Raw genomic sequence first — 24,298 nt, 5'->3', positions numbered from 1 at the left:
GTAGATAAAACATAACTTTTTAATGCACCCCTATGTATTTTTAGTTATTAGAAAAATAACTTTCAAAAGTATACTGTATTTTGTGTTACTATAACTTTTCCAGAAAAGATTAGCTGGACATCTCTTTGCAGCCTTTCTGGTTGCTTACTTCCTTCAACATACACAATTTCACCAAAGCTTTATGACTAACGTGAGTGTAGAAGATTTCTATAATAAGTAATATTCTCATTTAGGCTACAGTGCATTTTATAGTTTATTAGTACAGGTCAAAAATGCCCTTTTTATTAGGCTAAATCTGCAGTTACAGACTGAAGTAGAAGAAAAATGTTTTATATACTACAGCTAAGTGGTACTGTTAAATGTGCTAATGTACTGTAGCACTGATAGATGAGTAAGAAAGATGGGCTTACAATAAGGAAGCGACAAGATGTGGTTGGGAACAAGAAAAACTATCATTAGTTATCACTCATACAGCTTCAGAAATAACTTGAAAGGAAGAAAAAAAGATCCATGAAGGAATATCAGACCCCAAACTAAGAAATTAGAATAGAGCTAGGAGTATCCTCAATTAAAGACACAGTCATTAACAGTTTACTTTTTAACTTTTACCAGCAAACTTTTTTTAATTGACTGTCATTGGAACATGGAAAAGGAAGAAAATATTCCATTTCAGCATGCTTTGTTTTCAATCCCATAGGAAGCAACTATTTCAAGTAATATAATATCCAATCTTAGACTGTAAGATTCATATATTTTTGACCCCACTGAAACAAACCCAACATTTTATAATAGGAGATCTCACTACATAACAAGTTTTCAATAAAATGATCTCAGAGCAACTGCTGTTAGGTGGATAAACAGAGACTGGGTAAACTCAGCGGAGAGTAATTGGCTGTGTCCTGTTTTCAGTCAGCAGCTGGCAACAGAGAAAGAACAGACTTAAAGCACTGGGGTAAGCTTGGAGACTGATTAGTCAGGAAGCTATTGCTAAAGGCAGCAAGAGTAGGAGCTCTCTCACAGCAGTTTTCTCTGCCCTGTGAGACACAACTGGAAATCCCTTAATGCACTCTGCCCTTCATTTATTTTTGCTACTGGACATTTGAGAGCATTTAAGAACGTTATTTTTTTGAGTAGTTGCCTGATGATGGATCACACAGAATTAAAACAATTTTATTTTTCTTAGGGAAAGGGGAAGACTACCATCTACAGTACAATTATAAAAGTAGGGATTACCTGATAGAGAAGTACTTTTTATTCTCTGCTAAATAGCCAGAACAGAGTTTGCAACTACTCACACATCAATCCTGATTTACTCTTTATGTTGAAATTATGAACCTATCTTGCAATAACAGGAAGGCCACATAACTTAGAGCCACAGTACCAATTCATTCACTTTTAATCCAGCTAGTCTAACGAAACATTAGTACACTCAAAAATATTATCATTGTAGCTAGCAGTATAATATAAATTACACAAACACACTCTATAGTAAAGGGAAAGAGCTAGGTATCTACTAGAAGTTGGAAACATGACAGAGTTAGCTATCCAAATTTAATGTAAATTTTATATATATGCATTGGAAGAGAACTACTTTATTTTTTTCTCACCTCACAAGATTGCCTAGGACAGAATATACTAAAAGAGCAGCTATTCAAGCTATGTTTTATCTTCATTATTGAATGTGCTGTTCCATGTTTTATTAACTTTATTATAGATAGAGAAATTAAACACAGAGCAACCTCTTCAGGTCTTTCAGACTCAAGCACTTTAAATTAGAGGCCTGAACTCACCACCTGTTAACAATTTATATAAGCTAACTCCTGTGTAAGATAGATACGTCCCTCTCTCTAGCCAGTATGAGAAGCCTAAACTCCCTAAACTGGGTATCTATATTTATGAGATATTTAATCTCCAAGAAATTAAATACATACATTAATGTTGGGATATCAGTTAAAAATGCTTAATACCTCATATCCTGGAGTAAATAACATTATAAATCACTTCACATGTTTAGTACTTTGATCCTACTGTTTTCACTGCAATTGTAAACGTTTGGTACATCTGTAAAGCAGACCCTATAGATTTCAGCTTAAGAACCAAACAATGTAAACTAGGAAAAAACCCAAACAACACAAACGCAAAGTTAACAACCCTCCCTCCCTACTCCTGGAATGCTTTAGGACCAGAGGAAAGGATACGGCATTCTACTAGCTTCTAGCATTTCTTTTAATGTAGTGCTCATTTAATCTTGCTTCATTTCTTAAATACTGACCAAAATTTAACAGTCTTTCCCAAGCTCTTCTATTGGCCTGTCCTGGTTCAGCTAGGATAGGGTTAAGTTTCCCCAGCAGAGAAGGGATCTCCAGCTGGGTTATTCATACCATGCTGACCTCTGGTGGGAGCGCGGGAACTTTTTCCTTTGTGGCTTTGGTCGCAGGGAGCACACTGCGCGCTTGTTCCGTAACCATTTGTGGTATTTCTCTGTATATCTTTTGTCTTGCTTACTGTTATTGCTGTTTATTGTTGTTATCATTGCTACTGTTGTTGTTCAGATTGCTTATTACACTGTTGTATTAAATTTCTTCTTATTTTAACCCGGGTTTGTGCCTCACTTCCAACCTGACCTGCTGAGGGTGGAGGAGACACAACGGCAACGTGGTCTCCGGTCCCGGCAGGGCTTAAACCAACACATGGCCTAACTGCCTAATGTGCCATCATATTCATATGAGTTATCAGCAGGTTTGGATTCATTAGATTGACCCACCCAGTTCTTGAGCTGATGATGGTAGAGTGAAAGATTAGACAAGATAAACTTTACTTCCTCATACTTTCTCATGGAAAAGATGGATCAAAGAAGATATAAATATTTTAGAATGCAGGAATAAAAAATATATTAAGTCTCCCTTCTCTGGTAATGACAGCACCACCAGAGAAGGGAGAAGCACCCAGTGAAATAAGAATATATCCTCAGATAAATTTCCAAAGAGACAGTTCTTATGGGAAGAGAAAGCAATTTTGGCAAGGAATTGAAGTATTTGCGGATAATTTGAAACTAAGGAAATATTAAATAAAAATAAAAATCACCAAATGTAATTATGATTACAGTGAAAACCAAACAAACCCCCAACCTTATACAAAGCTATAAAAGCAATAAAAGCCTTTACGTATTAATAGAGTATATATTCTGATCCCTTCTCCAAAGGCTAGAGAAAACAATTGAAAGATCAATGTATCCTATCAGTCTCTACCTTAAAGTCTTGTTTTTCAGGATAACATTACTGTAGTGTCTCAGACCACTAGAGAAAGGAACCCTGTGGAGACAGTACAGTTCTGTTCTGGTGCATCTTGTAAAGTTTCAAGGGCTATCTGTCTGGTGAATGACCTTTGCTTCATTTTCCGTGAAATGCATATTAAAATTAACAACCCTGAATATGTTAATGAAGATTAACAAGATAATGCTAATTACATCATCCCATGAAGCGCCTTACCCCTCCCCATACATGGGATATGTAGATATGTAGGTTGACCTAGGGAAGGGACCCAAGGAAAGTGGGTATAAATTGAGGGGGGGCGAGGAGTGAAAAGGAGCAAAAGAAGATGGATGCATCCTTGAACCCTCGTTGGAGGTACTGACACAGGAACCCAGATCAGTAATTTCTATTTCTACCTCTCCAGCTCTCTTCTTTTTTTCCCTTTTTCCTTACTATCATTAGGTAATGCAAGGCATACTATATCATTATATAGTTAGTTAATTATCATGTATCCAAGTAGTACATTGTGAGAAATTACTAAATGCCTGGACTTTGAGACTTGTCTCACTGTCCCCTCCTTTGGGGACTGATGAATCTAAGTCAATTGTCTCCCTCATATGAGTGGGACGTGACACAGTTCTGATACTGACTTTTTCTGCTGTTAATAAAATCAGTTATTAAACTAAAGAATAGTAAAATTTAGGTGCCAAAGTCAACCCGGGTAATGAAAATTCTCATGCAGCTGCATTTAACCCTGGTTCATCCAGATTCCATTATTCCCCCAGGGAAAGGATTTAAACCATGTTTTCCATATCACTGGAAAGTTCCCTTCTGTTCATTAGTCCCTCTGCTCACAGAGTTCCACTATAATAACAACTGTTACTGAGTCTAGCGGTTCAAATATTCATATTGAATGGAGAAGGCTCATTATGACTTGTGCCACAAAAAAACCAGTGATTTAACTACAAATCATACCATGACCTGGAAGCTCTGACCGTGTAAATACCAGCCTATCACCTTGTGTCGCATTAGGCAGGCATTTGCCAATGAATAGTTCACCTGTGGTTCTATTAAGCTCATTTATCCAAGAGGTTTATACCAAAGCAGTGGTGATTTCATTCCATTCCATGCAATAGGTTTTTATAATATCGTGGAGGTTTGAACTCAGGCGGCAGCCAGATGCCACACGGCCGGCCCTTCACCTCCCCCTCCCCCCTCTGGTAAGATAGGGGAGGGACAAAGGAAGAGAATTTGTGGGTTGAATAAAAAGAAAGAATTTACTAAATACAAGAGAACAACAGTAACAATAGTGAGTTCAAAAAGGAAACGGGTAAAACCCAACAGTGACTTACAGAACGTGGCGACCGCCCCCCCTCCAGCAACAACACTGCCCAACAAGACAGCCATGAAGCCCCCTGAGAAAAACCGAGAGCGCCCCCATGCACTTGGGCATGACATCACATGGTATGAAATACTCCCATGAATATTAACTCCATCCTCGTCAAAACCAGGACAAATATTAATACAATCTTCCAATTTTCCTAGTATGACAATTTATCTTTGGTGAAGCAGAAATTCATCTCGTATTTTAAATAAAACAAAAAGTCAGTAAATGGAGCAAAATGGGAGGCATATCCTGTTTTCAGATTGTTTAAAACGGTTTCCTTTTTTCTGTTTATGAAAAGTGATTACCAGAAAATGCTGTCTTTCTAGCCTGTATAGATTCCCAAGTGGAAGGGAAGAACCCAAGCGACAAAGTGATTCTAGATATAAAAATATATAAACTATTATATTACTTAAGTCAGATTTTAGAAATAAAAAAGAAATCTATGAAAAGATTTGTTCATTATAGCAGTGCATCCTACTTTTCTGTGGTTCAAGCCTTGTTAAAATTCTTGGACATAGCTCCTTGAAACTGCACAGCTTGATTAGGTGGTGTACACACATACACAAATTTGTTATGAAACCCTCAAAACGGGTTGTGATAGCCAAATTTGTCCCCGGCCTAAGAGTTATCCTTCTTCAAGTAGACAAAGTAGTCTGTCCAGAGCTAATTCAAGTATCTGTATGTGCACTGTACTGTAATGTACCATGTATAGTCATCTCTTTTCAAATCCAAAGAAACAGGCTTAAAGCCTTAGAAAACAGATAAAAAGAAAAAAATCTGGAATAATTATTTGCCCATGCTGAAAATCTGCTGAGATTTCATTCCATTTCCCTGTTTATGTCACTAAGTATTCTTGATGTTATCTTTTCAATTTCTTAGTTTATCATTTTGCTATGCCACAAGGAGAGAGAAAATCAAGCACTGCAAGTGTGAATACAATGTAGAATAAATTCACTCTTAGTTTTCTAAACCTCAGGTTTTAGATTTTTGAAAACCTAAGGCAAATATGGTCAAACTTGTAGGGTCGGATAACAGATTCTTCTATATGGAGTTAGATAAAGATCATGAGACAATAAAGCATGAGAAAATAATTTTCCCCCAGTAAAATCAAAAAAACCTTACCATTACAAAAAAATCTTCTTCTGACGATATCGTGACAAAGTATTGCAACAGAAAAACCACACCTACTAATAAGTCATTTTTGTAGTCTTTCAAAGAAAAAAAAAGTATATATTAGCAATCCCAATTTTTGCAAATCTTGAGGAAGTAAAACCTGCCAGGAAATTGCATTGGCTTCAAGTAATTTTTCTGTTTGGTTAAAATGATACTGCTTTAGAGTTTTTTTAAAAAGAAAAACATTACCATGCCAAGAACAAGGGTCAAGCTACTTTACAGTGTATGCTGAAAGTGAATAGATTCTTATTAGCCCAATATTCTCCAAAATACATATATTCTTTCCTGAAATTACTTAAACTATAGCCTTTCATCTTTGATTTGTAAAGTTCATCAACATAAGAAAAGAGGACCTACAGTCCAACTACCTCATGCTACTCCAGATCATTCAGGGTAAGTCTGGCTATCATCTTTCCTTCTGCCATTCATGTGAAAGCCGCATTTGCCCCCTATATCTCCTTCTTTTACCACGCATGATATTGAAGTTTGAGCCCCCAAGAAAAAGTCTCTTGAGGCTTCTGATTATTTTGCTGTGTGATTGATGTAGATTTTGCCTCAGGCATGTATAATGGAAATACACAAGATATCTATTTTTGGAATAAAACAAAGATGATACTGCATTTATCAAGCAACTTACAGACACAACCACCAGTTCTGGTTCAAATGAAATGCTAATTTCCATTTAGAGTATTCCAAAACTTGAAAGCAAAGCTTCCAAGTGTTCCTGCCTCAACAAAGGGAAGAAGATGCAGGATACCTTTGTTTTCCCTGCACCTCTTTAGTGTCTTTTACTTGTACCTTTGAAGAGGATTGGCTTATAATGAAAAAAAAATCAGGCAGAAACATAACTCCAGTATTTCTTTTACACTGTACATTTTTGCTCTGTTGTAACAACTACTTATATGGCAAAGAAAGACAAATTAAGAAGTGTGTTTAAAGAATTTAATGAATAATATTTTGTGCCTTCTCTGCATTTTTTGAATTACTGACTAAACAATTTTGCATTAACCAGACATTGCTTGAGTCACAAACCAGACTTGGGTCAGGGCTGATTCAACTGTTTTTTTCCATCTCAGATTTTGTCCCTAGTGGAGTGTTTTAACCAGAGAAAACTTATTTCTGAAGTCTAGCTGACAAAGTTTACCTACATTTCCTTTCTTTTTTTTGTTTTGTTTTGTTTTGTTTTGTTTTTTTAATGAAAGATAACCCCTTTAAGAAGTTAGAGAGATATATAACAATATAAAGAACATATGGCTGTTGTTCAGTGGATAGATGCATTATATATTCTATTTGGATTAGAGTTTTTAAAGCCTTTGAAGAAAGAGGCAGGAGTTTAGATACTACTTGTTCTTAATATTCAGAAAACAGGAGTGAAAGAGTCTAGTAAATTTATACCTAAAATCTTGTTTAACAAATATGGAAGAGACTTGAAAAGTACTCTGAGAAGTGACAGAACCCCTTTGCTATACAGATCAAGTCAGTAATTGTCTTCGAATGGAAAGTTCTGCATGACTAAACAATGAAAAGACAAATATGGGTAAATTGTTGGTAATTTACAGCTCCCTTCGCAGATTTAAGATTGTCCACTGATGCATGTTCAGAAGACTGTTTTGAATATATAACTCACCTGCTGTAGCTTTTGGAAATCTGGTTACCTAGCTAGAGGATTATGAAGCTGACATTTACTGTATGCACAATTATGGAATATACAGTGTCACTGCTTTCAAATGTCACCTCTTTGCCACAGTTCTTATCTTGCAGAAAATGTCCTTGCCTCCCTTGAGAGAAGCAGTCTTATTCAACTAGTACCAATGAACACTGGCAAGATATTTACAAAAGCAATTAGCTCTTCTGAGTGCCTAATTTGACATCTTCAAAGGGTCTCACTTTAGGAATTAAGTTGTCAGACCTGTGGAGAATAAGCCCCATTATAAGGTCCACCTTGTCTCAAGGTGGCACCTAAAATTTTTACTCTTAAAAAGCTTTGGCTCTCTTTCTTGTCTATATTATCTTCACATATAATTCTTTATGATAAGACACAGAATGGAGGATAAGCATGACATCTTACTCATGGGAGTTGATAAGGGCAATCTCACAAGAGTTTATAAGACGAGTAATAAAATAGACACACTCCTTTTCTAAATACAACTAGTGCTAAGATTGACAGTCTGTGTTTGGCTTATACTAAGGGCAATTAATAATTTCTTTTTTCTGTTTATACCAATATTTTCACAGTACTAATATGCATTTACTATAAATTGGAAGTACCCTTTTCCATTCTTAACAGAGCTTGCCTTCATTTTGCAGCATTTGGCATTTTAAATTAAATACATAATTAAATAAACTAGTGGTTTATACCTCTCTTTATATCAGGTTTTATTATAAAGGTTGATTTTATTAACTCTGTTGGAGGCTCTGAAAAAAAAAAAAATCACAATTCGTCATTTTTCATCCAAAACTTTTCTTCCTGGCTGTCATCCCTTCTGACTTGAATACTTTCTCCACTCCAACATTAAATTATGAGAGAGGAAGATCGCTAGAAAAAGATCCTAAAAACTTCACATCAAAATTAATCTTATTCCTAGATATTTTGGAATGTAAATTCTTCAGGGAAATCTTTGTGAGAGATTGTATGTGTATGAAGCTATGGCAATGCAGAAATAGTTTTAAACAAACAAATAAAAATGAGCAAATTCTCTTTCTTTGTCTGGATATTTTTTTTCCACACATGCAAAATTGACTCTTATGGTCACAGTTTCTTTGAACTCTGCTGTCTGCTCTAGGAAAAAACTCCTTATTATAAACAGTGCAGATGGTTTCAGGGGAATTATTTCTGTTCGAATAAGCAGCAATTTTACTTGACCTATGAAGTCAACACTGAAGTGAAGCTTTGGTCTTAAAAGGGAACAACTGACAACTATGTTTGGGTTTTTTTTAAATGGAAATCCTATTAAATATTTTCATTTCATAACAGTGCCTACAGATATTCCAAGTCTTCTGCCAAGGAAACTTGTCTATTGAGTAAAACTTCACAAAAATTTTCTCCACCAGAGGTACAAAATCTGATGATTTTAGATCATATACAGGAAGAAGAATAGGTAGACATGCATAGTGCCTTTGAAAAGTATCTACCATGAAGAACTGGTAGTGCTGAAGAATGCATCTCTACTACTAACGTGTACTGGGTAAAAAGTTATCTTCACAGATTTCATTCTTTCTCCAGTGCCCTAATGTTCACTATATGCAGTTGTGGAAAAGACAGCAACATACATGGACTTGAGGAATAAAATAAGGGAAAATTAAGTTGAAATGTCAATCACAGTTTGCTGTCATATACAGTAATGATGAAATAAAATAGTGACCTCTAAGAGGTTGCACTTTCGGTTTCAAGCATTAAGATGAGCCTGATCTCATTGTCAGCTATGATTGTCAAAAATAAGGTAGCAGAGACACTAATGTGAACCTCAGATGACAGTTCTATTATGAATAAGAGATGAAAAAACCCCAGTGAACATTCAAAAAGGGTTTTCTTCTGCTTAATTGGGGACAGAATGACATTGCTTGACAAGGATTTTATTTAACAGGGACATTTAAAATGCTTCAAGACTAAATGTGACATGAAAATTATTCTATTGTTTATAGATTTACGGAACAAACCACTATAGTAATCATGACTATCTCTTACCACGGAAGTTTGATTTGAATATAGAAACAAGACCTTATTGTTGCCTTTGGAAGGTTACCCAATTACTAATTGCAACAGAAAGATATCTTTCAATCTCTGCAGTCACAAAAAACAATCTTATTTTTATACTCTCATTTTATTACAGCTTCTCCTTACTCACAGCATTCTGAATACAATCTACTTGTAGATTTGTATATATACATGCAATCAAAGCTGGATCTTGAATTTGTATTCATGCATTTCAGATAACATTACCTTGGCTAATGTTACTGCAAATAAATGTGTAGCCATAGCAGCAGAGAACTCGATGCAGGCTGCAAAGCCTGACTGCAAACTTAGTGAATAATGCAGCTTTTTGTGCTGCAGTGGGCTCCGTGCTGCCTTGTATATGCTGCTATGTGTATTTGAACTTAACTAGCTTGACATAAATGTGCAAGCTGCAAATATGCCTTGACTGTTGTAAATAATTGATAAACTCGGATCAGCCATAGCTATTAGCTGCTTGAAATGATCTTCTAATGTGCAAAATCCTGATCACTGAAAATTAAGTGCTTTCTCCTGCTCCCTAAATAAACTAAAAAAGCTCCCCTGTTAGATGCTATTGAACCAAAACCTTGCCAAAGTACAACACTAAAACTATACTAATACTCTATTTGTGTCATAAAGTGCTCTGAATGGGAATTACAGCAAAAGCATACACCACAGTATTTACTGCAGTTTATAGCTTTTTGCAGTTAAAAAACCCTGTAACATTAACAGGTAGTTTTGAACATATATGTAATTCAGTTGTTAATTAAAAAAAATACAAAGTACCATGAACAGAAACAAAAGAAATAAATATATCAATCATATCTATGTCAACAAAAATCTAGTCAAAATTATTTGTATTCTTAAGGTGTTAGAACATTTCCAAGATCTAGCAATTCCAATAGTATATTATTTTCTATCAGTTATGCAGCAGGGTTTTTCCTCAGCAAGAAATTATCTGACTTGATGGGCCTTGTCACAAGCAGAAAAAATACAGTTGGTAATTGTGAACACAGAAATAGAGTAGATTTAAACTTGACAAAAATCACACACCGTAACAGAAAAGAGGCGATCTGTTCAATAAAAGAAGAGTGGGGTAGGACTGAAAATAAAATAACATACCCAAGATGCTACCCTGGGATGCAGCATGAGAACCAGTACTCCTTTTTAGTCAGAAATATCAGCTGAACACTACCTGTGCTTTCTGGGGAGCTCAACAGATCATGAAGAGAAAAATGGCCAAACCAATGGCTAGCATTCCACTGTATTTACTATTCCTCCTTTTTTTTCTTAGGCAGTCCATTTAGTTAAAGAAAACAATTTCAGTTCTCGGTTCTAGAGCTAAGTAGCATTGGCTTGCTCCTCTGTATTGCTTTGTTTTGTAGGGCTTTGCTTGGCCTCACAACCAAGTGATAGTTTGGTACCCTGAGGAATATCGTTCTGAGGATGACAATGGCAATGGTTTGAGAGAGTTCCTTCCTGTTTCCATTTCTATTATAGCTATGGAGAAAGTGTATATTCTGGGTGCATTTCTCTCCTTTGCCATCTCCTGTAAGACACGGAGCCACTACTCTCTAGTTCCCCTCTATGCTTGGGTCTGATATGTATTCCACTTTTTTAGAGAAATGTCTTTAATCATAAAGACTAAAGCAGTTTTTATTCATTTGCTTGGTTTTGTTTTGTTTTGAAACAGAAGAGATTAGCTAGAACTTGATGGCATCTGCGCAACGGATTGCTACACTCCGATTCGGAGGGCAGACATTTCAAGTCATGGCTTGTAATTCTTTTTGACTGCATGATGAGTCAAACAAGTTCATCCTAGGTATGAATCTGCAGTGTGTTTTAATAGAGTATATCTACTATAAGTGAATCTGTTAGTCTCAGCAGAATAAGCAGTAACCAAACCAGTTACCAGTTACCCCAAACAGTCAAAACCTATACAGAACCAAACAAGGAAAGTGCTTGAATTGCTGCTTGAGGACTTCTATTGGTCTCCACAAATTTTAAGCTTAGAGTAAGTGGCTTAGTGGCTTTTTTGCCATGATACAAAATTTAGTATTTATTTGAAATTTTAGGTTGGAAAAAACAGCAAATCAATAAAAGACCAAGCCAATACTTCTGTCTAATGCCATAACCCAATTTTTCTGAAGTGGGCTGAAATCACAGACTTCTTGCTTATAGAATGCATATGTAATAAAAAATTACAGATAGTATTCATCACTTATTATACATATATATATAGAAAGGTTATTGGATATGTCTCTATATTAGACATAAAGTGCAAGAAAAAATGATACAGAGGGTAATACTGAAAAAACCCTGGCATAATACATTGTTGAACTCAGAAACAGAAAATTAAAGAAACATTATCATTATAATTCTCGCTTTGATTGGCCATACCATTAACTTCAGTGAGGTTACTATGATCTAAAAATAAACTTCGATACTCAGGGTCTAGTATTCATTCTAGATAGTATGCTACCTACATAATTTCTGATTTCCCAATAACAAAATTAATTATTAAAAGCAAATTCTCAACTTACCTACACAGACTTTGAATAGCACACACACACACACGCACAAAAAGTTCACCTCAAAGCTGAACTTGGAACAACCAATGACCATGTATTTCAATTAAATAGCCAAAAAGGTTTTGACAACTCACCATAATCTACACTAAGTTTAATACTCTGTTTGGCTCAAGATAGGAAGACATAACATATAGATATTGTGACAAGTGTCAACAAATCAAAAACATACTAATGAATTCCTTAAAAACAAGCTCAGAGCTGCATTATCCTCTTACTGAGCTAACAAGACAGGTGAAAGAAAAGCTGAATTCATTTTAAAATGTCTTAGAATCAGATTGTGTCCAAATGCTCTATGGAAAAACCAACTTTAGTAAACCAACAAAAAATTCAAGAGTTTACTTTTACTCTTCTCTCCAAATCAAAATGTCTGAACTTCAAACCAGTACCAAATTATATCCATCTGAGGTACAAATCAGTCCATCGGTTAGATTACGATTTTCCAGAATTAAAGTCCTGGGGGTTTATTTGGTTTGGTTTTGGTGTTTTGTTTTTAACTTGAAACATAAAACATGGCCCTACTGTTTGTCCAAATGCAGTTAGTTTAAAAACTGGAAACTATACTGGCTATCCATAGATAGATAGATAGATAGATAGATAGATAGATAGAATGGGTTGAAAAGAAGCAACATTTTACCTTATTGTTCTTACAAGCAAAACCACTTATATGATAAATTCAGGTGTTATCTGTATATATTATTTAAATATCAATATGGTATGTGCTAGAAAAGCACCGGTCAAATATACTTGATTCTTCTTTGAGCCAATTCCTATATGTAAATTAATTCTCCTTAAACTGTCCTTCTAGCTTTATTTTCTTTAATTTTTTGTTTAATAATGCCAAATTCTGTATGTTCTTTTTTTTTTTTACTATAGGCACTTAAGAAATAAACACTTAAACATGAGTTATAATTAATATTGCCAATTTGATGGCATCTGCTTTATAAAATCTGCAGTGCATTTAAATATCAAAGGAAAATACATTCTGCTTAAAAAAATAAGAAAGGATTTTTTTTTTTTAATTTTCAATTAAAAAAATTTCTTTAATGGAGGTACTACATATATAAACTTTTTCCTGAAACCACTAGTTATGAGACACTGAAAACAGCCACACTGGACTCCTCAAGCTTAATTAAAACACAGCTAATATAACAATATTCTGTAGATTGTCTAACAAAGCTAACAAGCACCCACACCCTCACTGTAACTTCTCACATAAGAGCAAGTCCTACTGACTACAGTGAGATAGTTCAGGAGTTTAAGAATAAACATATGCATAAGACTCATGATCAAAAATTGGAGAACTATTTTGCTATGAAGTAACTGATTAATTTACTATTACTTTGCTGATACAACATCACTTTTGAACTACAGTGGTAAATGATATATAAACCATTCCAGTTATAGTACCAAGAAAACCAAGACAAAGGAAAATGGACTGAATGCAAAAAGTTCTCTGGTTCAGTATCATAAGCACTTAGCAACATTTAAAATGTTCCACAATCTCTGCTTTTTGTTATAGTTCCACAATCCATTAAAAAATCCTTGCATAATTGTTTTTAAGGATTATAAAAGTACTACATTTAAAAACATAACCAAATTTTAAATAAATAAAAACGCCATAAAAGATAGAAAAGCTTTGCAAAGTAAACAGTAAGAACAGTTTCAGGATATAATATTCAAGTGATTCTTAAAAAGCAAGTTCCAATACGGTTTCAGTATTCCACTAATGTAGAAAACTGAAAAAATCCCAGCAGTCATTTGAAAGCACAGATCAACCACATAAGCTAAGAAAGAGCATGCAATTCATGAATATGATTCATTACCATGGTTACAAGCTTTCAGTACAGGCCGCTGTGTGGTTGGACTGATATTTTGTGGTATGTCTGCAAAAGTAAGGAAACAATGGAAATAAAACACATCTTTGAAAGTCACTAGAGTATCGTAACAACACTACTGAGCAGAATTATCTAGAATTTAGATATTTCTTGGAGAAATAATTTGATTCACTTATGGGGCAAGATGACTTTTACTTTCCCCATTCAACTATAAACCCTAAAAAGTTTAAGTACATGTGCCTGTATCGAAGAGTCATGTCATAATAATCAGGCTGTGCCAAATTCAATAAATTAATCTCCAAAGTGCTATTGACATCAGTAAAAAGCCTGAACCTCCCTGAAAGCTGTCATTGCAAGACAGAATTAAACCCGATAGCATTTAAGTTCTAGAACACTGGACCCATCACACTTTTAACTTTCTCTGGAAAGCAAAATGTAAAAAAGAGTATTCACCTTTAGACCTTGGTATCCTTTTCCTTCGGTCTCGAAAAGCTGCACCTGATTGCAAGGCCTCCAACAGGCTATCCATCACTCCAGTCTCCTCACCTTCTGTAAGGGAGAGAGAAGGAACCCTCGAGGTTACCATTACAATATCAAAGCATAAATAACAACAATAAAACATATAATTGGCATTATTAAAACTATTTCAAACTTAAGACCAAGGTTTTAACATTCACATATCACTCTCTTGCAAGTAATCACAACAGATTTGGTCTTCCAACCATTGAACTAGGCCAAATTTTATTCCATTCATTTCACATTCCACTTTCTCTATAGTGAGAGTCAAGCATAGTTTTAAGCGAAATGCCATCTCATCCATATTTTCATTTCAGTACCCTTTTGCAACTGCAAATAATCAGTTTTATGTCAGCTTTCAATAACTGTCCCTTAAATGATCCGCTGTATTAGACAAGATCGTATCAGTTATTGTTATAAAAAGTTGAAATTGTTTCTCAGCAGGAAGCTGAATTAACAATATTGGACTAGATGGGATACAGGGTGATATCCATAGGTAGTTTTAATCAAAAGACATTTTCCCTTCATATTTAATAACCTCTGGCCAATATTAAATAATTGATGTAGTTCAGGAAAATTCTGCTCATCATATTACACATGTATGTTTAATATCCCCTGAAAGAATTATGAATGTTACTGTGAGACTATAATTAAATGCAAGCATTAAATGCCCTACTTTTATTTCCTCAAATAAACACATCAGAAAATATTAGATTTTTGAACCTTGTTAACCCCTTGTGTCTATGCCTGGGAGGACAAAGCACACAACTCCAGGGATTTACTATATGATGAAAAATCACCACAGAGTAATAAAGAATTACATGACAGAAATCTCATTATGTCTCACTGGGCAACACTCCCTAGGCCAACACACACCTTGGATACAGTCAGACACATCACATGATTTGGCAGTAATTGCTAACAGTGAACATTCAAATCAGGGTCTAATTATAATATATGTATAATGAGATGCCAGGCCACTAATTTAAGGAATTCTGAAAGTGTTGGACTACAAGTGAGGAAGCAAGACAACCTTCTAGACCTGAATATGGGCAAAAATTATTATGGGAAATGTTGCTTTCCAACCTATTTCTATTTCTTTTCCTTCTTTAAATAAATTACACCTTTCAATAAGCTTTAAAGAATTCTAGCATCTTTCTAGGGTAAGTGGTTTCAAGGGCAACAAAAATAATTCAGACAAAAAAAGTTCAAAGTTGCAGAGAGGAAGGTCTGACAAAGTACTGTCAAATCAGCATGGGCTGAATCATGAGTATGACGCTCCAGAAACAACATTTTTACCGTCATTATTCTACTGCTAAGTCAAGAGTTGAATCTAATTTAGCTTTTGAGAACCCTAAGCCTGGATATGATTTAAAAGCAGAAGAGGAAAGCATAATAAAAAGGAGCACAAGATTTTGGGAACTGAGATATACAAATCATTATTTAAAAAAGAAAAAAAATATAATTGTCTCAAAATTTGAGCTGTCCTCTCCCCAAATTAAAGAAAAATGTCATTCAAATATAATTTAAAGTCACATAGTGGTAATCTTCTTATAAAATAATAAGAGTTCATATTTTCAAAAATTCTACAGAAATACACATATAAGCATATGTAAAGCCCACAACAGATGTTCTCTAACATTGACTCAAATTTAAATTAGATTTTCATAAACATTTTTGACATTTTCTCTATTATACCAGCAACAACTATATTATTTACAGAGGACCAAAATTGTATATTTTGAAATCTACATTACAAATTGCATTTAGTTAGCACTTCTGTTGCTTTTGCTTGCATTTTTACCTATTCTTTAATTTCTGCTAATTCCACATGTATATTTATGCTTAGAAAGTGATTTTGTTTTAATTTTTGGAATTTCTTAAAAATATCCTCCAAGGAGCATCCTCTTCCTTCCTTGCATTATTTGATTTGGTGCTCTCCCAAGATGCCAGTCCTTAAAAAACAAAACTGCAGTCTGAGAACACCCTTAGAATCATAGAATCATTTAGGTTGGAAAAGACCTTCAAGATCATCAAGTCCAATCATTAATGTAACACTGCCAAGCCCACCACTAAACCATGTCTCTAAGCACTACATCTACACACCTTTTAAATACCTCCAGGGATGGTGACTCAACCACCTCCCTGGGCAGCCTCTTCCAATGGTTGACAACCATTTCAGTGAAGAGATTTTTCCTACTATCCAATCTAAACCTCCCCTGGCACAAATTGAAGCCATTTCCTCTTGTTCTATTGCTTGTTACTTGGGAGAAGAGACCAACATCCATCTCTCTGCAACCTCCTTTCAGGTAGCTGGAAAGGTCTCCTCTCAGCCTCCTTTTCTCCAGGCTAAACAATCCCAGTTCCCTCAGCTGCTCCTCATAAGACCTATGCTCCAGACCCTGCACCAGCTTCGTTACCTTTCTTTGGACATGATCCAGCACCTCCATGTCTTTTTCGTAAGTGAGGGGCCCAAAACTAAACACAGTATTTGAGGTGCGGCCTCACCAGTGCCGAGTACAGGGGTAAGATCCCTTCCCTAGTCCTGTTGGCCATGCTATTTATGATACAAGCCAGGATGCCATTGGTTTTCTTGGACACCTGGGCACACTGCTGGCTCCTGTTCAGCTGGCTGTTGACCAGCACCTCCAGGTCTCTTTCTGCTGGGCAGCTTTCCAGCCATTCTTCCCCAAGCCTGTAGCATTGCATGGGGTTGTTGTGACCCAAGTGCAGGACCTGGCACTGAGCCTTGTTGAATCACACACAATTGGCCTTGGCCCATCACTCCAGCCTGTCCAGGTGCTTCTGTAGAGCCCTCCTACCCTCAAGCAGATCAACACTCTGGCCCAACTTGGTGTTGTCTGCAAACTTGCTGAGGGTGCACTCGATCCCCTCATCCAGACAGTTGATAAAGATATTACAACATTGCTACAGTGATAGTATGAGTCACAAATATTGTTCAATATTAGAACTTCTTGTGAGACCATTAAATTGGCTTTCACAAGTTACTGCACACTGCTGTCACTAGTCCCAACTGTGTTCCTAATTAGTCAAATGTATCAATTTTTTGACATCCTAGAACTAGTACTTCCAGTTGTCTTGCAGATACCTACATAGCCCACAATAATTCCTTTGAGAAATATACCCCTTTACTATCTAAATGATCTCTTTTCCTTCAATTGTAGAGTAGGTTTAAATACTTTTCAATATTATACCTAACTAAAACTCGTACAACTGTCTTTTAAATACCATGTAAAGCAGAAGTAAAGTTGCCAAAATAGCTGGTAAGATTTGCCCTTGACATTTCAGTGCCAAGTCAGATATAAACTACCTAATTTCATGATTACATCTTTAAAAATGTTAAGAATATTAGAGAACCTTCTCTAGTGTGCTGAGTATCATAAGCTTTACAGTATAACTTTAATAAGTCTCAGGATGACGGCAACAGATACTGCAGTTAGTAATGACTCCTGCATTTTATGTATTTATTAAGGAACAAATGATCTATACCAAAATTCCAGAAGCAGCAGTCCACTGACATGATAGAATCACAAATATCTTTAGTAATATAGTTTTAAAATAAGAGTGGTGCAACAAGATTATTTTGGATGAAAAATGTTTCATTTTTATAGTTCCCCTGCATCTATCCAATATAAACTAAACCATCACACTCAACACTAGGACTCCAGAAGTTCAGGTCACCAGGAGAAAAACATATAATAATATATCTATTTCCTCTTTCAAGGAATCATAGCTTTTTTCAGCTACTCCATTTGAAAAATTATCTTCTTTAAATGAAGGAAATAATGAACTTCAGAAAAAAAACAAGAATTCTTTAGTATGTTTTCTGTTGATGTTGCCTACTCAGTCTGTACACTTGAGAGATTTATCTACAGGGACTTCAGCTGTCATTCTTCTACCAGGATCTATTTATAGCATTGCAATTACATATAGCTTTTTGTTACACCGTAAGTAATGCAAAGGATCAGCTCCTAAAGCCAACCTTTGAATGTTAAGCCTCATCTGAAATTGAAACTGCACAATTTGGACAAATGTATACCTTAAAAACAGACCTTAATATTTCATAGCTGTAACAGAAGGAAAAGGGTGCAAAAACTTGAGGACTACTCAAGTTATCTGAATTAGCAAAGAGTTTAATTATCTTTATATCATCTCTGAAGTAACTCCATGGCACCACTCAAGTTTTTATATAATTTAAAAACAAACTTGGAATGCTGAAGCTATTGGATTTGTTTCTCTTGTCTGAAGAATTAAGTCCTGATCTCACAATTCAGTAATTACCAGAATGAATTATATCTTATTCTTCTTTGACTAGAATATAAACTGCTTTTTTTCTCTTCAGTTCAGGTTATAATTCAGGTTGGATATACTGTACTCAGGTTTTGATCAAGTGAAATTTAATCCCTTCACATACTTCTGCCAAGTTTAGCTACATGTCTTGTGCCTTATTGCACAAAAATTTCTGAGGCAAGTGAATACCAGGCTTGGGACAATGACAGCAGAGATTTTTCCAGACTATTTACACAAGGTGAAGAAGGAGAAAAAGAAAGACACAACTTTTAACTATATTAATGTTGTATCTTCACTTTCAAGACATAATAAAAAGTCCTGTGTTTTTGTTTGTACAATGATTAATTTTGATCACTACAGCCTACAAAACTGACTAAAGGTCTCCACCTGAGTAAAAATTGAAGGACAACATCATAAGAGGAAATCTTTAGCAATGGTATAATGTTGAGTGACTTAAGCTCCAGGGGGCAAAAGAGCAGATCACAGTAAGAAGACATCAGTGAAGAAGCAAGTGCCCATGTTTTGGAAGTGGTTCCATCTTTTCAGTCTAAGTCTTAGGCAGCCAGGTTCTGTGAAGTATTTATAGTGCTGACACATAAAAACTTCTAGACCTCTCAGCCTTATACATGAACTAGTCAGGAGATTTTTTTTAAGTCTTTTATATTGTTAGAATAAAAATGTAAAGCAAACTTAATGTCCAGAGAAAGAACAGTTTTCAAAATGTTTAATAATGTGACTGCCTAAACTCAGACTCTTCACTCCAATGAATTCAGATACTATCCCACAAAGAAATTTTGGGTGGATGTTAAGTGCATCTTTGTCCAGAAAATACAGACTTCAACCAGAACTTGCTCTAAGGATTTTAAGTTTTTCTTGTAAAAGCCATAGCACCAATCAGATAAACTTAATTGACAGGTGAGTGAAGGAATACATGGCTATCAGTTCAATTTCAATAACAGTGCATGGACTAGAGCTGTGACTCATAGTAGAACACAGTCCCTGATCAAGTCTTGCAAGAAACTTGTAACATTACTGTGAGGAGAAGAAAATTTCCAATGTACAAATGCAAAGCAGAAATAGCTGCCCAGTGTGCCTTGGATAGACTGACTGAAAGGACAGTTCCTTTTAGATTTAAAACGTGTTAAATGCAACTTTGGGCAAAAATATCACTATTCACTTGTCTTTCCTCAGTGGTGACTTCAGGTAAAAGACACATACCAGCCCTTTCCAAAAGCGAAACACATGCATATACCTCACAGGAATCACATAAACAGTCTAGTCCAGAACCAGAAGAGTTACATTTCTTACTGATGCTCAACACAAAGTAGTAAGCCTTTGCTAGTGCTTCATAGCCCTTGGCAAGAGTACTATAAAAAGATATGATTTCCCCTAATGGCTGATGCACCTATTCCAAAAATCTTCTAGCTGAGGAGACTGAGTTTTATGCTATCTTGTTTGCTCTTGCTGAAATAGTTCCATTGCTGAGTTGTCATAAAGTGCTTTTATGGTACAGAAATAGATTTTGACTCTGAGCATATGAATGAAAGTGTGCCGCAAATTGCAAAGAGCTCAAAACAAGTGAAATGCAAACTAAGCATCCAGGCTTCATGAACTCAGAAAGACAGCTGGCCTTTTCAAATCAGTTGTATCTAAGGTTGGTAACTACACCAACTTAACTCCCATTACATAACTCATACCATAAAAACCAAAAGGTAAACCGAGGTTTTAGAGGTGATTCTGTATCACAGATACACAAAAACACTTCAGTGATGTAAGGTACCTCATTCTGCATCTCAGCTGGATCACAATTTCTCATTTAAGTATGGAACTGATAGTGAAATCATCTTAATATTGAACTTTGTAATAAAAATGTATACTTTTTTGATGTTCATCTTCTGTCTATAAATGCCATTGTTTCTGTGACAACAGAAGAAAGCCACTGTAAATGCACTTTATGCAGAGATTATCTAGGAACATTTATATTGATTCCAGATCTGGTAAAGAGTTTGCCAGAGCAAGCTTTTCTGAGAGAGAACCCCAAAAAGATTTCCTGAGGTAAATTGGACTTATAGAAGAATAAACGGAATGCCAAGCCTTTGAAGTGATATACCCTAGGACTTGATACTGGGGCCAATATTTGCAATGTGACCTGGATGATGGGACAGAGAGCACCCTGAGTAAATTTGCATATGGCGCAAAATTCAGAATAATGGTTGATACATGAGTTGGTTGTGCTGCCATTTGGAAGGACCTTGACAAGTTGAAGAAATGAGCAGACAGGACTTCTGATCAAATTCAACAAAAGATCTGCATGTGGTGAGGTGTAACCCCATACACCAGCACAGGTGGGGGCCAACTGTCTGGAAAGCAGCTTTGAAAAAAAAAATAACTGGAGATTCTGGTGGACAACATACTGACCATGAGTCAGTGTTGTGCACTGTGCTCTGGCAAACACAGCCAAAGAAAAGTATTGCCAACAAGTCAAGAGAGCTCATCTTTCCCCTGTACTCAGCACTGGCGAGACACATCTGCAGTGCTGGGTTCAGGTCCGGGCTCCCTGGTACAAGGGAGACGCAAACATACCCAAGTCAGTCAAGGGCCACAAAGATGATCAAGGGACTGGAGCATCTCTCATATGAGAACATGCTGAGATTGCTGGGACTGTTTCACCTAGAGAAGAGAAGACTCAGGGGGATCTTATCAATCAATAATACCTGATGGGGAACTGGGTGAGGTGTAAAGATGACTGAGCCAGACTCATCTCACAGGTACCCAGAAACAGGATAGGAGGCAATGAGCATAAATTCAATTACAGGAAATGGCATCCAAACGCAAGATTATTTTTTTTTTTCCCCGTTGAGAGTGGTCAAACACTAGAACAGTTTGTCTATCTACAACAGGAACGCTAAACATGGCTACAATAAAAAAAGAGGTTATCCTTCCACTAAGTTCACAGAAACAGTACCTAGTATTCTGAAAATGAAGTGATTTATCTGTGTACGCACCTACTCTCTCATCAACTCAGCAATACAGGATATTCTAGTAATGTATTACATATCGCATTACCTGATAATATTTTTTAAAAGCCAGTTTAAAGACAAAATTTTCTTATAGCCCTTTTTATATTCAGCAGGTATACTCTGCTTTTTTAGTGGAAAAATAAAACTACTAAATTAAGCAGAACGCTAAACTTTAGTTGCTTATACTTACCGTAACTAAAACAACTAACCTTATGTACTCTTACCTAAGATTAAGATTTGATAGGACAGCTAATAGTGAGAACTGTTAGCTACATATGAAATCAGTCAATAAGTTTTACTGTTAACAAATGATGGGTTGGTTTTTTTTTTTCTTTACACATCACAGCTATAATTCCAATGAAACTGACAAGAATGCAACCAATCTGTTTATCAGACTAGCCAAAACCTAGTATTTTCACTAAGGTTGTTTCACAGAGGGGGGGAAAATAAAATCTATTATTAAGGCATATCAATTACAATTTAATTTAGAAAGCAGTTAGAACCACTCCAGTAGCATTCTTAAATGAACGTAGCTTCTTATAAGAATATATGTAGCTGAAGACAATATATGTGAACACCTTGCCTCTTCATTACCGTGTGCCCCTGAAGGGAGTTCACTGAGCACAGGGAAAGACACTAATATTTCCATTCAAATTTATAAACAAGCAATAAATCATAAAATATACACAATGATTACTCATACTGACAGTTGTGCTACAGAGATGAGAGGCTGAAGGAAATTTGAAAGTTATATAATTTCTCACTCATGCAGTGATAAAGTTCTGGCTGGATTACATGTCTGAACTTAGTCAAAGGAAAGTTTCCAGACAGATTTGGGTGGACAAGGCCCTTTTGTTTGGGTGGCTATAAATGCACAAGGATACCCAGGAGGATCAGATCAAAGGTCCACTTAGCCCTGCATCCCTCGTTCATTAGTAGCCAATGGCAAACATCTCTAAAAAGGACAGGATAAATATGTAATGACATTTCAAGAATGGTTTCTTGGTCTCCAGCAGTTTGTGATTCAAAGACTCTGTATTTGCATTTAACAACTTTCAATGGATAGAAGCTGCCAGAAAAATCAAGTAACTTCTGTCAGCAAGCTTCAGAGCAAGAATATTTTGGTATGCAGTAACAAGACTGTTCTTCTGTACAACCACTGAGGTATTGCTGAATGAAGATAAGCGTCACAGTGAACAGCATAGAAATAGAAGCAGCAGCAGACTCAGTTTGAAGAAAGAGTCAGAGACATGACCTTCTCTTCTGCTAGCTTTCCAACAATGACAGAGGAGGTTCTTGGCTGTTTTACAACCCCAGAGTAAGGAAAGTAAAAATAAAGCATACTCTCCAATGCTTTGGTAAAGATATTTATTCCTCCTCTCCTCTGCAACTTGAGAGAAGAAACTTTTGAAGATTCAGAAAAAACAGAAAGAATAAAAGCATTTACACATAGCAGGAGTGAGAGTTTAAAGAGGACTCTGATGGCTACCTCCCTATGGAGGAGATGTGAGGTAGGATTTGGAGTAAGAAATGCTTACAAACCCAAACCTACTATCTGCATAAATGCTAGAGCTCTTAATCCCAAAGATGGCTTCAAAGATTGTAATTTTTTTTGATGGTAATGCCATCTTAAGCTTGCACCATTCTTTTTACATTTGTTTAGAAATTTTACTGCTACAAACATAAATGACAGGTCTTATGAGGGTATTTTTCTACAGACATTACTTTAATGACCATTAATCTTTTCAAAAGTTCTGTTTGTTTTGACTATTTCTCTCTCTCCCAAATACAGCTGCTATTTATTTTTTCAAGGCCTTTGTGTAAATCTGTTTCACAAATGTCTTTCAGCTACTATCTCCAAAGTTTCCACTTCTAAGTAAAATTTTCAGAAAGAAAAATCATTGTTCTTCTAAACATCTTGTTCTTTTGGAGCTACTACTTAGTACAAATAGCAGCTGCTGCATTCTGAGCCCACAGGTTGCCAACAAGTGCATGAACTACACCTCCATGCTTCAGAAGATTTAGCACCTTTGAAATCTTGTTAGAACATGACTTGTGACTATTAGTTGTTGGGTTTTAATTAATTATATACATCCATATCAGTTCTACTTTTTTTGTACTAAAACCATCCAATTCCCTGAACATCCTACAGTGTGAGACTTGGTAAGGTTTTGCTGAATCGTATCTTTTGCTATGGCTTCTCCAGAGGATGTATCACACATTGTTTCTCTGGCCAGATTTTTTTTTTTAAACTTAACATACCTGTACTTTATCATTCTCTGTATCATTTTCAAGTACTAATGTGACAAATATTCTTGAGAGAACATGTGATCTCAGTAATTTACCCAGATTTATACTTTACTGTCAAATCAATACAATTGCAGCTGAAAAAACAACTTTGATATTTAGTGACATATCAGGTGATATTTCCCTTCGGGTGGAGTTGTAGTCAAGTCACAACTTGTTTCTCATGCATTAGACTTCTCTTTTTTTTAATGGGCA

The 24,298-nt window shown here is 35.7% G+C and overlaps 1 protein-coding gene across 2 annotated transcripts in view; it reads right to left on the bottom strand.

Moving 5' to 3' along the window:
* The window catches only part of DIAPH3 (diaphanous related formin 3), a 255,321-nt gene that overhangs the window by 50,387 nt on the left and 180,636 nt on the right, over positions 1–24,298 (bottom strand). For both annotated transcript variants that reach the window (XM_074912215.1, XM_074912225.1), the window contains 2 exons: positions 14,403–14,498; positions 13,938–13,997 (listed from right to left, as the gene is read on the bottom strand). In XM_074912215.1, coding sequence (XP_074768316.1) covers positions 13,938–13,997; positions 14,403–14,498 — 156 coding nt within the window. The remainder of the gene's footprint in view (positions 1–13,937; positions 13,998–14,402; positions 14,499–24,298) is intronic.

This window comes from Athene noctua, chromosome 1 (assembly GCF_965140245.1).
Source record: "Athene noctua chromosome 1, bAthNoc1.hap1.1, whole genome shotgun sequence".
In the NCBI taxonomy this organism is placed as follows: Eukaryota; Metazoa; Chordata; class Aves; order Strigiformes; family Strigidae; genus Athene; species Athene noctua.
This window is presented reverse-complemented; position numbering and strand designations above follow the sequence as displayed.